The 18,225-nt window shown below is 41.7% G+C and overlaps 1 protein-coding gene across 2 annotated transcripts in view; it reads right to left on the bottom strand.

The window, feature by feature from the left end:
• Positions 1–18,225, bottom strand: part of TCERG1L (transcription elongation regulator 1 like) — a 162,023-nt gene that overhangs the window by 56,742 nt on the left and 87,056 nt on the right. For both annotated transcript variants that reach the window (XM_033149375.1, XM_033149374.1), the window contains exon 5: positions 4,001–4,126. In XM_033149375.1, coding sequence (XP_033005266.1) covers positions 4,001–4,126 — 126 coding nt within the window. The remainder of the gene's footprint in view (positions 1–4,000; positions 4,127–18,225) is intronic.

Here is an 18,225-nt window from a genome sequence, read left to right as displayed (position 1 = left end):
TGTTGGTAGCTGGCTGGTTAGATAGCTGCATGTGATGGTGAATCCTCCTCCTCCAACCACCTATTCATGAGTTACTAACAGTTTGAAGCATGACCAGTGTCCTGGCCCTGATGTCACATCCCTAGGTTAGCACTGTCCTCCAGCATCATCTATCAAAGGACCCTCGATGTGTGAACAACTCTGTGTGCGCATAGAGGCGCCTTGTGATGATGGGACTTGCGCAACCAGTTGACCCAGTTACATGGAGCCACTGCATAGAAGCAGTGGCTCACACATAGGATCCTGCACTGCATGCGAGGCATGGAAGTCAGGAGCAGGATTAGCCTACAGATGCAATCTCAGAAGTGGGGCCAGGAGTTCAGCTTGATTCAAATTGTGAATGCCCTGCACATGAGTACACAGGAACAGGGCTCAACAGGCTTGTTTATCTGCCCTCTGAGCCAAGAGGGAGAAAGAGGATCTGGAACCCGAGTGGTGAGCTGAAGAGAGGAAATTGGGGCAATTAATAGCTTTTGCTAGCTATTGCAGCTATATTTTATAACAGGAATGTCAGGTCCAGAAGGGCAAAAGTGGCTTTCCAGGCCTAGCTGGCATTTGGGAGTCTCCCTGGACCACATGCCCTCTTCCTAGATCACACACCTTACTAGCCCTGCTCTGCATCCTCCTCGAGTGCTTTTGGCTATTTGGAATGTGTCCTTGCCTTTCACTTGCCTAGATGGAGGATGAAGAGTGTGTCTCAGAGAGAGGGAGAGAGAGAGAGCACTTTATTTTTTGTGTTGCTTAAATGTAGCCTACTGCACAAAGATTAGAACCACGTCTGTTGCTGTGTCCACATTTTCTACTGGCAGAAGGATGTCCACAAGAAGATGTAGGCCTTGGGCTGAAAAATGTTCCTCACTGCTGATTCATAGCTACTGCAATGAACAGCTATGGTGCTGGGAAACTGCTGTTTCAAGGAGTGGGGCTCAAACAATCATTTTCTTGATTTACAGCAAGTCTGTACATCTTATGATCCATCAAGTCTGATACAGTTCATCAGTCAGGTGATTGACAACCCCTTGTTTTTGAAATTTGAGGCCAAATACACAGAAAACCAGGTTGTAATACTTGGCTGGTGAGCTGAATTGGCAGTTCTTGCTCCTTAATTCAGGATCTGCAGAGTTCTTTCTTTTCTTTGATACAAATATTGCTTTAGAAAGCATTTTTTTAAAAAAATCAGACCAATATGGAAGAAGACATTAAGATGGAAAACTGAACATGATAGGGGAAAACAAAAGGCAGGAATCTATCCGTTTTGGTTTCCCATGTTTTTGCAATAGGCTGGAACTAAAAATAAATAAAAATAATCACAAACATTTGCCAGCATTTTAGCACACATTTCTCCAACTTTTTTTTTTTTTGCAATTTTGCCTAAAATACTTCCCCCCCTAAAATACTGTTTTGCCATTTCCCTCAATATAATGAGTCTTTATTTTCAGCAATATATGCATTTTTATGACATTTTCCCCTATCACACATATTTTTATGCCAGTTTTTTGGTTGGAGAAATGAATCACAACATTTGGAGAAGTGCAAATTTTGAAGGAGAGCTGGATTTCCATGTGTGTATTGATTCAGGAAGTGTGAATTACAAAAGTTCAAAAAAAAGTGAACTGAACCAAAGGTCTCCCCCACACCTAGCAAAAAGAAGACAGAATAGCAGTTAGGAAAATGACACCAGAGTGGGGTGTGTTGGGTCTGTGTGGGAAGAAATAGAGGATATGACCTATGAGTGACAGATAAGGAAAAACAGGAGTGGGAGTAATGCTAACATGTGTCTGTTCCCGGCTAGATGCTCTGAAATCTGTCCAGATTACATCTCTGTTTCAATTGCTTCCTGATAACAATGCCACCTTTCAGACTTGGGTAACTGATATCTGGATCCTGAAATTCAAGTAATATATACTGTCTCCTAGGCATGATGACATTCATCTTGATACATTTCTTGGTAGCATTCATTTAATGTAAATTTTAAGTTATATGTGGCCAAGAAATGCCTTGCTCTACATAGAGTCCATCACAGGCTCTACGGAATGTATTGAAATCCAAAGTTGTGCCCTCTGAGCAATGGCAGAGAAAATTATGCACATTTCTTTCACAAAAAGCAAACAACGGTTTAAGGACGCTGCAATGGGAGTATGTCCAATAAAAGCAACGCTTGTGTGAAGTCATCAAAATAAGCATATCTCCAAAATATTCAAAACCACCTTTCGAATGTAGCTTCCTAAAATTTGTTCCATGGCATTGCTGCGCATAATACCACTCCTAAAAGGCGAATGTCTTTAGCATTTCAAAATTCAGAACACATTGACGATGTTGTGGCATTAATTTCTCTAGTGAAACACACACTATTGTGACAGAGTGGCAGCCCAACTGATGAGTAATCTCCAGCAACTGGGAAAAGACTAAATACCCATCAAAACATATACAAGGAGAAGACAGACACTGTATGTGTTAAATTGGTGCAGCTGGAGAGTATTGTAAGCAGTCAGTCGTCCACACATACACTTTTACTTTCTCGACATCCTTTGTAGTCATAATGCAATGCCTGAAACAGATGCTTCTCTTTAACAAGAAGAAGGGATGCAGGGTTCTGTCCTGGGCCTGTTGTTGTCCAACATGTTTATAATTGACTTGGATGAAGGTATTGAGGGCTCACTCAATTTGTGGCTGACACAATACTGGGAGGGGTAGCCAATACCGCTGCAGCTGTATTCCGTGTATGAACCAGCTGATATATAATGAAACCTAGATGCTAGTAGCACCAATGAACACTGCAGCAATAAGAAATATGGCTAATTCCAGACCAACAAATTCCAACAATAAACCGGTGGAACTGAAAAACTACTGTTGAGAAGCCAAACAGGGTTGCCAAACATCTGGAATTTCCTAGACATAGCCTGTATTTGGCCCTAATAAAAAAGCATTTGGGCGGAATCTCTGAAATGTCCGGGAAAATGTGGACGTATGGCAGCCCATGTTGGAAATGCAAATTTCATCAAATTTCTTTTAAAATAGCTCAACAACCTTTGTGTCTGAATTTTCACTTTGTGAAATATGGCAACCCTACACTAACCACTTTTATTCCACAGGAACTTAATTAGTGTGAATGTCTTCACCCCTCTCCACCCTTTTATTCATTTAAATTACTTGTAACCCATTCTTCACTGTTCACACAATCCCAGCTCAAGGAACAACATTGAATTGCAATGAAACAATATGTCACTTAAACACAACTCAGTATGAAATCAAACAATATACCAACAGCATTGGCAGCACCAGAACACAAATCAAATCAGATTATATTCCCACCTACTAACCTGCAGACAAAAATAAAAGCTCAAACACTTCCTACAAACATTCTAACCCAAATGTCAGTCACATCAACCTGGGGAAACCCAGCCAGATGGGCAGGGTATTAACAACAACAAATAACAACAACATAACTACATAACTATATCAGCCAATTGAGGGGCACCAAAATTTTGGTGCCCCTCAATTGGCTGATATAGTTGTTGTTGTTGTTGTTGTTGTTGTTGTTAATACCCTGCCCATCTGGCTGGGTATTGAATTATGGGTCGAGATAGATGCCTGAAGAGAGCTATTGAATTAAGGTACTCTATCACACATGAGGCGACATTGAAAACCACTTATTTTTTTATGAAGTGGTATATAAATCTTGCCAAATAAATACATAAAAATATGCTAGTGCTCCATAAGGCTCTGGTGCAATGGTCTGGAACAGAATATGTAAAAATGTATCTGATTTGTATATATTTTGGATCCCTTGTTTTGTGTAACCATGATAGATTCGGTACCATTTCCAAATATTTCTGTTAAAAGGGCTTTTCAATTTATTTCTGTGGCATTTATTGCTTTGGGAAAGTATCTGGTTGAAAAATATGCAAATATGCAACATATGCTGTAGCAGTATAACCAGGAGAGCAAAACAGAAACACACCTGTTAATGTCTGATCCACCAAATTGGTTGCCATGAATGTCACAGCTGGTGAAGAGATAGCCGCTACCCTGGTGACTTGAGTTGGCATCAGAGGAGTCATTCGAGTATCCATCCTAGAAGCAGCACCTGCATGCAAACCCATAATGAGCACATTACTAGTCTGTTTCCTTTCCCCCTTTCCTTTTTTTAAAAAAATTTCAGGCACCATCAATGACTATTTCTTGGCAAATATTTTACAACGCAATTATAATATTTACATGAATACATTTCTTGAAAAATAAATAAACCCACTTCATTTTTACTCCCATCTTGCTATATCAAATACATTCACTCTGAGGAGTCCTCACTGAATAGCAGAGAAAGTAGCCAGCGGAAGGGATGCAGAAGAGTTTCAGAAATAAATGAGGGGGTTTAGGAAGGACATTCTCCAGTTTAGAACTCCCAGATCTAGCCCACCTTTGAATTTCAGCTTAGTATTTATTTATTTATTCTACCCCGCCCATTTGGGCGCCTTTCAACAGAACCTTAAAAACAGAATAAAACTCCAAACATTAAAAACTTCCCTAAACAGGGCTACCTTCAGATGTCTTCTAAAAGTCAGTTGTTTATTTCCTTGATATCTGATGGAAGGATATTCCACAGGGCGGGCACCACTTCCGAGAAGACCCTCTGCCTAGTTCCCTGTAACCTCACTTCTTGTAGTGAGGGAACTCCCAGAAGGCCCTCAGAGCTGGACCTCAGTGTCCGGGCTGAATGATGGGAGTGGAGACACTCTTTCAAGTATACTGGGCTGAGGCCGTTTAGCTAATAATGGTTTGGCACCAGCCCTCTCATCTTTGTCAGTTTTGCTCCTACCACCGCCATCACAGTCACCACCAATGGGGCCAAAAGACAGGACCAATGATAGTCAATGCTGCTCAGGTTTTTAATACAGGCATTTCATGACTCAGCTTGGTTATAGATGTGTGCTTACTCCACCATCAGCAGCTGTTTTTTCCCTTTGTGCTTGAAGGCAGATTGAAAATGGCATATCCTCCAGAATAATCCACATGCCAGAATATAGAATTCTATCTGTGCAAATAAATCCATTTCTAACACTCTTTCCAGTGTGGCAAAGAATGAAGATCCAGGATCCGACTGGTAAGGCTTGAGATTCAGTGGGTAGCATAGCAACTGGCAAGGAACTAGTTCGGGGGTCTGCAACCTGCGGCTCCGGAGCCGCATGCGGCTCTTTTGCACCTTTGCTGCGGCTCCGGGCAGGGCCGGTACGTTTAGCGCCGAAATGTAGGGGGCGCTGCGCCGTGCTGCTGGCCCGCCTGCGCCCACCCACTTCTCTACCTTGCCGGTGGCTGTGCTGCTCATGCGTGCCTCGTTTCGTGCCAGCGCAGGCGCAGCAGCAGACCGCAGCAGCTTCCCTCCTTGGCGCCTGTCCCGGCGCTTGTGTTTGGCTGCTGCTGGTGGAGCTGCTCGCTGTTGCGATTTGACGAGGCGCGACGACTCGACGAGGTAAGGAGGCAGCTGCGGGCTGGGCCAGGGGCGGCGGGCGAGGGGGAAACCCTCTTTTAAAAAAGTGGAAGCGCCCGGCTCCAGGACACGTGGCAGTCTGGGAAGGAAAAGGAAGCCCGGCTGTTCAGCTAAAGGTGGCCCAACGGGATGAGATGGGCGCGGGGAAAAGCTCGGGACGACCGGTCCCGGGCTCTGTTTCGGGGGCGCGCAGGAGACTTCCCTTAAGCAGCGTGGCAAAAGGGGCCCAAGCATGGGCGTACCGACAGGGGGGCAGGAGGGGGCAGCGGCCCCCCCTAGAAGCCCCCTGCCCCCCTAGAAGCCCCCTGCCCCCCCTAGAAGCAGGAGTCCCATGGACTGAAAGAAGGGTTTTATCCATTCTGAAGGAATGTTTTCCCGCGCCTGCAGGGGGGACGTGATCAGCCCCCTGCTTCAGCCCCTCTCAGCTGCCTTGCCCAGCCCCTCTGCTGGCCAATAGTGATTGGGGCAGTGTGCATGCTGTGTGCTTTTGCATAAGTTTGCTAAACTTTTAGGGTTGCATTTGTGCTGTTCATGGGGCAGAAGTATTCTGGGGGGTTGGATTTCCCCTTCTAGATTTGCCCCTGCAGCGTCAGGCGTTCAGACGGTTCCTTTAATACAGTGCTTGTTGTTTGGCTGGGGGGGGGGAGCGTTTCGTGATATTTTGCCATTTTGCTTTCATTACCTGCTCTTCATTACCTGTCTAAATTGTGCTATGAGCTTCTGGGTGTTTATAGTGCGTGGAGCCTGTACTTGCATCCGTGTTGGGCAGTGGTTTGGGGACATATTGGAGGTCACCATTTTTGGTGGGTAAAAAACTTCATGTTTTAAAAGTCACCCTGCTGCATTTTAGAATTGCCCTTTGACTTCCCCCCCCCCAGGCATTGTAGCTTAATCGCTGGCCTCTTTGTTATTCAGTTGCCTTGGAATTAGCTACATTGTTCTTTAATAGCTGGGGTATTACCTCACCGCAACTGGATTCCCAAATGGTTTTTTTTTTTTAAAAGATTTTATTCGTTTACAAAGTGTGTGCAATGAGAGAAGGGGGAAATAGGTTTTTGTGCTGTTCATGGGGCGGAAGTATTCTGGGGGGTTGGATTTCCCCTTCTAGATTTGCCCCTGCAGTGTCAGGCGTTCAGACGGTTCCTTTAATACAGTGCTTGTTGTTTGGCTGGGGGGGGGAGCGTTTCATGATATTTTGCCATTTTGCCTTCATTACCTGCTCTTCATTACCTGTCTAAATTGTGCTATGAGCTTCAGGGTGTTTATATTTTTGTGGGCCGCAATGGTTTTGCGGCTCCCAGGTTTTTTTTCTCTTCGGAAACGGGTCCAAGTGGCTCTTTTTGTCTTAAAGGTTGCAGACCCCTGAACTAGTTGAATCCTCAAACCAATGTTGTCATTTAGTGTATGCATCATCTTTATCTTTACACACCCATGGATGCACAAAATATTCATTCATTCATTTAGAAGAATGATAAAATGCTTGATTAAAAGAACAATTATTCAACCAATGTACAAATAAAATTGAAAATAAAACAAAGCTGAAATCCACATTCCACTAAAACCAAAAAATACCTAGAACCATCATAATTCAATTCAAACAAAAAAGAAAAATGTATAAAAACACAATTAAAGACCAACAATCAATAAAATAGCCCCTAATCTTAGATATCTATTGAAATTCGTTGCAGGGTTTCACGTATGTTGGCCTCTGTAAATCAACTGCTCCAAATGCTTACTTCTTGTTTTTAATCAATTAAAGAAGTAGTTGTGCAAACCGCTGTGTATTATAGTGGCAGATTACCACAGCATGCTTTTATGGGAGAATGGCTGCATTAATTTCCATGGACGGCAGAGGGGAAGGGTTCACTCATTCATTCATTCTGTTTGTATGCCACTTTTCCACACACAAAAATCATGTCGAAAGATGCATACAACAAAGAAACTGGGATGCATTTCAAACCAACACTACAAAAACAACTTCCTAATAACATAGCAAAACAAAAATTGAGTAACATAAAAACCACAGTTAAGTACCATACATATAACAAGATGCAGCATCCAATAGCAAAAATGACAAGGTAGCTTCACGGTTTCACTGTAGTCCTAGAAACACCCCTCCCATGATGTTGCTCGCAGTCCTTCTCCTTCCAAGAGCTTTTTATCAGGCTTCCAAGAGGAAAGGGTAGGGCAGCTGGAAACCCCCCTCCCATGTTGCTGCTCTAGGATAGTGTTCTAGCCGGAGACCATCATTGCATTGGTTAAAAACCTGCCCACATTCTCTGGCCTTAGATTGTCCAGTTTTCCATCAACAGAAACCTCACAAAGGGTGGGGGGGAGCAGTGCCTTCTTCCTCTTCCTGTCAACAACTTCAGTGCTGTGGTGATGAGAGCAATAAGTTTCTGATTCCCTTTTCTCCCCCCCCCCCCAAATCTAGAAACCAGTTTTAGGGGTAGAGAGGAGGGGTGGGGGAGAAAACAGTGCAGACCAGAATGAATTCCATTGGGCTTTTGATGGTTTCTAATAACATGCACCAATACACCACGGTCTTCTAAGGATCACTTCAAACGTGTCCATACCGGCAGCTGCTACTGGAGTAGAAACATTTCATGCAACTGGGCTATTTTAGATGGTAAATCCAATCCAGATATTATGGTTTGCTGTGAGGATTGCTACCTTGCTACGGATGGAGGGGAGTGGAAGGTTACTCCTATTTCTCAAGGAGATCCGCATGAAGAAATAAAACAGGTGAAGCTTATCCTGCTAAAAGGGGCAAGGGGAAGAATTTCATCTCAATTACTGAGTGTCAGGAACAGCAACTGGGAATAGGGAGCTAGCAATCCTAGCTGGCACAAAGAAACATTTTTTCCCCATCCACTGGAAGTGAGCAACATCCAAATCAGTTCTGAATGAAGGGAAATGGGAGAAGGGAAAACTCTCTCTCCCAACTCTTCCTAAGCATTTTAGAATAAAAATCAGTTGATCTGCTTCCTTCTCCCCAATCTCCACCCCATAAATTTGAGCACTAGTCAGCTTTAAAACACAAATACCTGGCAGCAACAGTCCAGTATTTACTGCTTTCCCTATTTATTTATTTTTGTAATTTTTTATCATGCCTTTTAAATGCATTGTTTCTTATAGGATCAATTACGTTTCCACAGGACAAGCCTGGAATTCAGGCTATAAACCAGCACTGTATCTAGCCTCGTATGAGATGAAGGCAGGTTTAAAAACGGGAGGGAGAGATATTATAAATCATTTTACGACTGCTTAGGATGTTATTTTGTTTAAGACTCCATCATTTAGGGCAGTAGAAATGTAAAAACATGTAAAGCCCAGAAATGCAACAAATGCAAGAAAGATTCATAGGGCTAACAAGAAATAACAGATAAAGGGATAAAGGGATAAAGAATTGTAGAATAATCTAAGTGGCTGTTATTTGCGACCGAGCCAGTTGTACTCCCTAAATCTGCCTTTGTTCTATGGATACCATAAGCATCATTTGATGAGAAGTAGCAACCCCCCCGCCCCAACACACCCTAGTGGGCTTTGGCACAGGTGAATATTAAGGCTCTTAGTCACAACTATGGTTAGGTTGTGTACATGTTCTTGTCTACTCTGCACCAAGTATCCTCCCACTGTTGGTTTGGGAAACAATGTAGACATGTCATTATCCACAGTTCATCTGTCTTGTATCTACTGTCATTTCTTATGGTACATTTCCCTCAAGCCAACTTTAATTCAAATTGAAGGAAAGAACAACCTAGTTGTGTTTAAAGCTGGTAATGTGTCTGCAAGCCTTGGTGTTAACAAGCAAGGTGTATTTCCACTTGCTACAAAAACGCTAATAAGATAGTTTCATAAGCACCTCCAATGATATTACAGATAGGCCTAAATGACAATTTCATGCTCACTCCTTAATATCCTTGTGTTCCCCGGAAGAGTTTTAATTATTGCCTGTAGATGATTTAAGCCAAAGCTTTTCAAAATTCATTTTGAGCGGAGAAATCCATGGAAAAGGGAACAGGGCTATATAAGCCTGTGGCATGGATAAAAAGTTGTAGACAACAAATCCATGGAAGCAAAAATGATTTGCCCCAAACAGGAGGCTGCCTCTTAGCAGTGTTAGCAGTGGAGAGTCGCAGAGCTGCACATGTAACACTGACTGGGACACCGGGGGCAAGTAGAGTTCATGCTTTATTCACCACTCCTCAAAACAACATGAAACCTAGACTGTAAATGTCAGGAACTTGATCTCAGGGTGATTAATATAACGATCCTGCTTCTCTCTGCAGCAGTTTTTACTTCATGTGGTGTTGGAATTCAGAGCAGGGCCTGAGAAGGACAATGGTGGCATGGGAGATAGTTGAAGGAACAATATGTAGGACCCAAGGCAGAGAAGGGCTTTACAGAGAAGCACCAGCAGCTTGAACTGAACCCAAAAGGATAATGGAAAGCACTGGATGAATCGGCTTGCACCATCCCAAATCCAGAAACATGTAAGATGAAGAGCTTGCAGGATCAGGCCAATGGCCCATCTAGTCCAACATCAGGTTCTCACAGTGGCCAACCGGATGCCTGTGGGAAACCTGCAAGCAGGATCCAAACATAAGACTACTCTCCCTTCCTTTGGTTTCCAGCAACTGGTATTCAGAAAACTGCCATCCCCTGGGGAGGGAGGCAAGAGCCAAATGCAAGGCTACAACCAGGAGTAGCTTCAGACATCTTATAAACACATATAAGATTGGATCATGTTTTATGTGTGTGAATCCCCCAAATTTCTGTTTTATTTGCTTTTATGTTTTCATACTGTTGTTTCATCGGTTATAGGTTTTGTGTTTTTGTTTTAATGGATATTGTTTTTATAGAGCATTTCAGGAATGCTTTTGAATGGGTAAATGAATAAATGGTTTTCAGTTCTTCTGTGAGAAGGTGGGCTGGAAGGTAACAGTTCCACTCATTGTTTATATGGGTTGAAAGGGCACTCTCCCTATTCATTATACTAACGTACTGTTCTGAGCTTAGGAGCTGATAACATACTGGAGATTCTATAGCACTACTTTATGCTTCTGAAAGGGTTACACTGTCTTTTCAAGTTATGTCAAACAGTTTCTCTTATGCAGACAAACTCTGCCACATCTTGGTTCATTTCTGTAAAGCCTTCTGTTCTTTTTTTTACAGCTGGCTATATTAACATAAGCCTTGCCATTCTCATTGTGTGTATGAGTGTGTGAAAATTAACTTACAGTTTTGCATCTACAGCCCATTTAAGTATATATTTTCAAATTTTCCATGTATGGATAAAGTCCAACTGCTTGATTTAAGTATACCTTATGCTCACCCAATATGCTTGATTGATTTAGAGCAATCATAACCTTTCAGGAATAAATATTTGCACAGTTTAGCGCTACACGAACATAAAAAAGCAATCTCTACAATAGATTGCTTTAGAATTCAAATGCTAAATAAGCACTAAGGATTTGGCTTAATGTCATAATGTAAGAGAAGCATTCAGAATGAAGTGAATATAACCCGGAGGGCTGAAATTATATCTAAGCATAATCCATAGAAGTCCTAACTATAAACCAAGCAATCAGGGTGCTTTTTTATTATTATAAACTTTAGGCCAATTTTCTTGTTGTGATTACTTCCCTGCCATTTCGTATCGTTGAATGTAAAAAGAGACTGCTTGATAACTAACTCATAGCCCTTTAAGAAATAACTCCCATCTCCTTTGACAATATTTCAATATGCGCTTTGTTATACGAGTTGCAGTCTGTGCTAAAAAATGTAACCAGCATTGTATGTTCTCTTTTATAAAACTAAGGTTTAGTAGCAACCACCTTTTCAACTGAGCCCTGGCTCAGGCTATGTTGATTCTAACCAAGGCTTCTTTCCAGCAGCAGCGAAGACATGGGCAATGGACTTCTTTACCCAGCATGGGGGGGGGCAGTGTCACTTCCTTGAGCTCCTGACAGCTGAGTGAGGAGGCGGGGGCAGGAGGCAGTGGATAGGTTGCAATGGATCGGCTCCACTGGGGCATAGCCACTGTGCCAACCTCCCCTCCATCTCACCCCTGACCATCCTGGCAAGTAGCAGGAACTCGGCAGTCAGGAGGTCAGAGAAGCACCATCTCTGCCCGTCACATTCGCTGCTACTGCCTTTACCCCCCACAACATATAACTTTCCTCACCCCAGCTTCTCTCACCACTATTTAAATATCTCTAGGTTTCCATGTGGGAGTGAACAGCTGATGCACAGTAACTGTTATTCTTTATTATTACTCCGTTTATGTACGGTTTAGTGCCTAAATATGCTTCTAAAGTGGTTTGTTGTTGTTCAGTCATGTCCAACTCTTCATGACCCCATGGACCAGAGCACGCCAGGATCCTCCACTGCCTCCCACAGTTTGGCCAAACTCATGCCAGTCGCTTCAAGAACACTGTCCAACCATCTCATCCTCTGTCGTCCCCTTCCAATTACACAGACATTAAAATATAAACTGTAATTAAAAAAACCCAAGGAAACAATTCCATTCAAACAGAAAAACAAAACAATTAAAGCAGGAGACCCAGGGTTAAAAGATCAGGGGGCTTGCCTGTGTAAACAGGTATGTTTTCAAAATCCCCTTAATAATCGCAGGATGGCTCTGTCAATGTTAGTTTCTGCCATTCACAACTCAGGACAGGCATTTAAAGAGCCTTTTGCTTATATGTGAGATTATAGCATATAATACAAAAGCATGATACCCTTTATAAATGACTATGTAATTGTGCATTGATGCTTTTTTCACAGATGATATGTGATTGCGCATTAATGCTTTTTTTCACAGATGATGACCCATATAGTAATATGATTATGTCCAAATTCAATGAATCTAGCATGCTAGTGGAAGGACTCCTGCTAGCGCAAAGGAACTTTCCCTCTTTTAATCTACCAAATCCACTTGGAGTGTCAGGAACCCCCACCCCCACCCCAGAACATTGCACGAGGGGGAGGATCATTCTGCCTGGCCAGCGGAAATGCTTGAGCTAAGGGAACGACCAGAAGATCTTCGTCTTATTCCTCTTTCTGCCTCAGTACTTGCCCTTTTGGGTTTAGCATCCATGTTTTTATGTAGGAAGTTGTTTTGCCATTTGGCCTTCACAAACACAGCAGCTAGTGGTGTCATACAATTATGCATCCTTGTGTTCCCTGCAGAACATAGTCTTGGACCCAGCCCATCGCAGTACTCCTCTGTGGCTTTGTGCCTACCTCGTAATGAATTATATCGTTACTACCCAAAAGAACTTCAGCTAGTTTCCTAAGATAACTTCCCTTTAAATAGAAATAAGAATTAATGTACTACTTTTGGGGCAGTATCATGAGGAGTAAACCACTCAAAACACCGACCTGAAGCTTCCTCCATTTGTCCCCTCCTTGAAGAGCACAATAGATGTTAAACCCCCCCCCCCATTCTTCGGTTGCAATTAGAGGTACTTTTTACACCCTGCGTGACAAGAAGATGGAGAGTGTTTTATGGTAGTAATGGCTAATTGGTGCTTTTATTTATGTTTTAGTCTCATTGATGCTCGGTTTTAGAAGCTGGGATGGTAGAGGATTAAAGTGCTGCCCAAACAATGGAACATTGGGGGAGGGCATGACTACTTATATAGGAGCCCCTTGTTCAAAAACACATCAGAGACAACTTTCAAAGTTTCAAAAGAGGATAAAAGATAGAGCTTCCTCTCAACCAATTAGCTTATATTTTGTTGCTTTGTTTACCTACCTAAGGAAAGAGTCAAGAGTTCTCTATTTCCAATTATTCTGTCAAAACTGGAGTAATTGGTTTTCAAATCAGGCAATTTAAAAGCAAATAAAAATGAGATAGTGCTCTAGCCACCACAGTCTTTTAAATAAAATCAGCTGCCTTGCAGCACAAAAAAGGAATCAGGCACTCCCCCCCTCCCCCCTCCCCACACTCCACCGCCCAACTCCCCACTGTAAAATACAAAGCTAGGACATTTATTTATTTTCCATCATTATTATTTAGCACCTGTTCAGGGCTCTCACAGCTGGTTTACACACTTCATTTTGTAAAGTTTATGTCCCCACCTTTCCAAATCCAGCATCAATCTGTCAACTCACCTACCAGAACCGCTGGCTTACCCCAGCCAGCCTTGTACAAGCATCCATAATCATCAGAATGATGGTGATACCACAAAGCTAGATGAAAAGACAAAGCTCCAACTAATCAATTGTGATTCAAGAGTACACAAGCTAGATTGAGATTGCTGCAAATACCTGTGATTTTCTACTGCAGAAGCAAAAACCACATCTTTGCTATAAGGGCCCTGCATAGGAAACCAGGTCTGAGACTATTATCATCTGATTCATGGGGGTTGGGGGGGGGTTAGTGTCTATATGTCCTCTCAGCGCTTATTAGTTTATTCTTTTAAGCATCTATGGGTCCGTCTGTCCCCCCGCCATAGGTACTCAAAAGTGATTATACTTTCCTATTGTCAATTTCACCTTGCAGAGATGAGGAGAAAGATTGTCAGTGTTGCCTCTGCTTGTTAAAAAAATTGCTCATAACTCTCCCAAGTGTGCAAGATGTTGAGTATTCAACTGCAACATTTCTGCCCATTACACAATATGCAAAATTAAGGCTATTATTGAGATTGTGGCATATATTATTATGGTTATGCACAACCTTCCACGGCATTTGTGTGGACGTTGGGAATACAACATGCTCAAAAATGTTGGAAAGTTAGAAATATGATGCAGAACAAAGGGTTTTTTAAAAGAAAATCACCAACAACAAGTTTATTTATGAATTAACAATATACCCGTGCTCTCATATGTATGCTATAACAGTTGCACATAACAAGGCAATCAATATGAATATACTGGATATTCAAACTTATATTCTAATTTGGTCATGCACACAATAATATAGAGTGACAAGTAATCACTGAGTTATTTAATCTGCCCAGGTGAATCCAAGTATTGCTTTTGTTTTTAAAGTAAAGCAGTGATGGGGGTAGAATCCATAGGGAGATTGCAACATGAGCCGAGCCCCATTCAATTTCCCCATTTTCAAAGCTGCTGTTTGTCCCCAAAAGATACTATCTGCTGCAAATAGAGATTCTGGAGCTGAGTGAGAAAGGGATATAGAGCTAAACCCTTTCTCTTTACACCATGAGCACAATCCAAAAACAGCTCTTTGTCAAGAAAGAGATAGAGCAGGTTTTGTTGTTGTTCAGTCGTTCAGTCGTGTCCGACTCTTCGTGACCCCATGGACCAGAGCTTGCCAGGCACGCCTATCCTTCACTGCCTCTCGCAGTTTGGCCAAACTCATGTTAGTAGCTTCGAGAACACTGTCCAACCATCTCATCCTCTGTCGTCCCCTTCTCCTTGTGCCCTCCATCTTTCCCAACATCAGGGTCTTTTCTAGGGAGTCTTCTCTTCTCATAAGGTGGCCAAAGTACTGGAGCCTCAACTTCAGGATCTGTCCTTCTAGTGAGCACTCAGGGCTGATTTCTTTGAGAATGGATAGGTTTGATCTTCTTGCAGTCCATGGGACTCTCAAGAGTCTCCTCCAGCACCATAATTCAAAAGCATCAATACTTCGGCGATCAGCCTTCTTTATGGTCCAGCTCTCACTTCCATACATTACTACTGGGAAAACCATAGCTTTAACTATACGGACCTTTGTCGGCAAGGTGATGTCTTTGCTTTTTAAGATGCTGTCTAGGTTTGCCATTGCTTTTCTCCCAAGAAGCAGGCGTCTTCTAATTTCGTGACTGCTGTCACCATCTGCAGTGATCATGGAACCCAAGAAAGTGAAATCTCTCACTGCCTCCATTTCTTCCCCTTCTATTTGCCAGGAGATGATGGGACCAGTGGCCATGATCTTAGTTTTTTTTGATGTTGAGCTTCAGACCATATTTTGCGCTCTCCTCTTTCAACCTCATTAAAAGGTTCTTTAATTCCTCCTCACTTTCTGCCATCAAGGTTGTGTCATCAGCATATCTGAGGTTGTTGATATTTTTTCCGGCAATCTTAATTCCAGTTTGGGATTCATCCAGTCCAACCTTTCGCATGATGAATAGAGCAGGTTATAGTCATTTAAAACAAAATGGGTGGAATGGCAGACCTATGGCCCTATAGATTTTGCCCCCCCCATTAAACATATTTTTATTAAAAGTTTTTTTTGGTTTTCAAAAGTATGTGCGATGTTGTTGACCTCTAGCTCCCATCAGTCAACATGGCTAATAGTTAGTGGTGACAGGACTTGTAGTCCAGCAACATCTAGAAGGCAAAAGGTTAGCCTCTCCTTTTTTAAACTACAGTGGTACCTCTGGTTACGTACCTAATTCGTTCTGGAGGTCCGTTCTTAACCTGAAACTGTTCTTAACCTGAAGCACCACTTTAGCTAATGGGACTAAATCACGCCAGAGCGCGATTTCTGTTCTTACCCTGAAACGTTATTTCTGGGTTAGCGGAGTCTGTAACATGAAGCATATGTAACCTGAAGCGTATGTAACCCGAGGTACCACTGTATTGTGCTTAACATAGTTTGGCCTTTAAATGCACTACCAGTGCAAGGGAATGTTGAAATATAAAGGGACACATTCCCCCCTCCTTTTCTTGACTGGAAACCTATATGCATGAAGACATTTGAAACTCCCATGATATTTCATATCTCATAGTAAAATGGCATTTCACAAAACAAAATGAAGCAGCACACTGAAAAGAAGTCATAGATACCACAGATTAGAGATCCCTCTGTTTCCCAGAAAAGCACAATATCAGCCTCACAAAATATGCATTGAACAAACCACGAGTGATCTGCAGACTTTATTATTTTTTAAAATCAACTGCATAATGATTTTGGCTACTTATAAACACAGATCATGCTTAATGAAGCTTACTGAAATCAAGAGACTTAAGCACCCTTAATTCCATGTTGGATTGAACCCTTGTTTGGAAGCTTCCATTTCTAGTCATTACAGCAATGGTAGAATACTAGTAATTTGCCCAAAGCTAATGAATGAATGGCTGAACTTGGATTTGAGAACTGGCCCAGGACCTGCATCTTCTTCCTATGTTACCAGTCAATCATCCAACTCTGAAAAGTCCCTTGGTTTATATGAGTATATTACAGTACTTGGTAAAGTATTAGTTAATGTAACCATTTTAAAATGAAGCCAGAGTATAGGAACCTTTAGTAACTCATTGCAAACTCTGTGAAGTTAGTATGACAAATCCAGCCACACTTAAAACAGTTCAAATAAAATATCCCATGCCTCTAAAATTTAGAATTCTCCACAGCTTTTATAATCACCTTTTTAGTATTTCCTATATTTAGTTAATATGCACTTACTATGCATATTTCCTTAGAACTAAGTCTTTTCTAAAAGAGAAAAACAAAATAATGTGTTAGAGAGGAAATGCTACAGATTGATGGCTGAAAATGATACAGATTTAAAGACCCTTTGTAGGAATACTGGCTTCAAATAGCAGCAGTGGATCTCAGATAGGAAATATTTTTGTTTCAGTGCATAAGTTTATCATCCTGCACACAAATCTGAAAATGCAATTTCAGAAAAACGCGAACATTTTTATCTGATTGTCTACATATTTGCCCTTTATTATAACAGGACAACCTCCTTCTTAGTGCTTATTAGATTGTTACATTTATCTGTAACAAGCAGATTAATAACTTGAAATGATTTTCTACTGTTATGAGACAGAGAAGAGAATTTAACAAGACACATGTAGTGAGTTATTCACAAAACTCCCACCACTTTTAAATGAAACCAAGAGCATAAATCCCTTCTTGCTGTGCTCAAGAATATTATCATTCATCTTTTCTTCTAGTAGAAATGATCTTATGCTTCAGGGTATAAATGAACCACTTATTATTTTGGGTTAGTTTATGAACTAAAGCTCAGCAATCTGTACACAGTTCTATTGTTCCTTGCACATTCAAATATACCCTTCGTATATGAATTTGTATGAGGATACTGAGTTCTGTCCTTTCTTAAGGCTTATCTGAGAATTTCCAGTAGTAGAAGACAAGTTTATGGCTGCATATGGATGTATAGGTAAACCATGGTTTGGCATTGCAAGGTTGAGCTGCAACAAGTCTCAGACTTCCTAACTGCTCCTTCCCACCTGCTCCTTCAATGAGGCAGCATCGGGAGGCTTTTATTTCTGTTCTAGAGCAACCATAGCTTGCTGTGATCTTTGTTCCCAGAAAAACTGCAGTTAGTCATAACTATGGTTAGTGAAAAGTCAACTTCAAACCATAGCTTAGGAAGCTGGATTGCTTTCACTAACACTTTATGGTCCAGACCTAATGCGAAACTGTGGTTAATCTAAAACAGAAGTGGATGCTCCCAATATCCTCTTTGTGTGAGCAGAAGGAGCCTAAAGGTCACTGCAGCCTTTCCTCATAATTTTAAAACATAGTTGAACGTTACGTGTGAACCAGGACTGCAATAAGCATGCAAAATGTACATAGTGCAACTGAGAAGCAAGGCTTGGTTATAAGAATGCACCTCTTGATTGCAAGAATGAAATAATACTTTTAAATTAAATATACCGTAGTTCAGTTGTCAAATTTGCACCCCTGAAACATGTAGACAAAGGACCTATGCCCCCCCCCTGCTCAACAGATTAATGTTCCTATTTTTTAATTTTGGAACAAACTGCCT

This window comes from Lacerta agilis, chromosome 5, assembly GCF_009819535.1.
Source record: "Lacerta agilis isolate rLacAgi1 chromosome 5, rLacAgi1.pri, whole genome shotgun sequence".
NCBI lineage: Eukaryota > Metazoa > Chordata > Lepidosauria > Squamata > Lacertidae > Lacerta > Lacerta agilis.
This window is presented reverse-complemented; position numbering and strand designations above follow the sequence as displayed.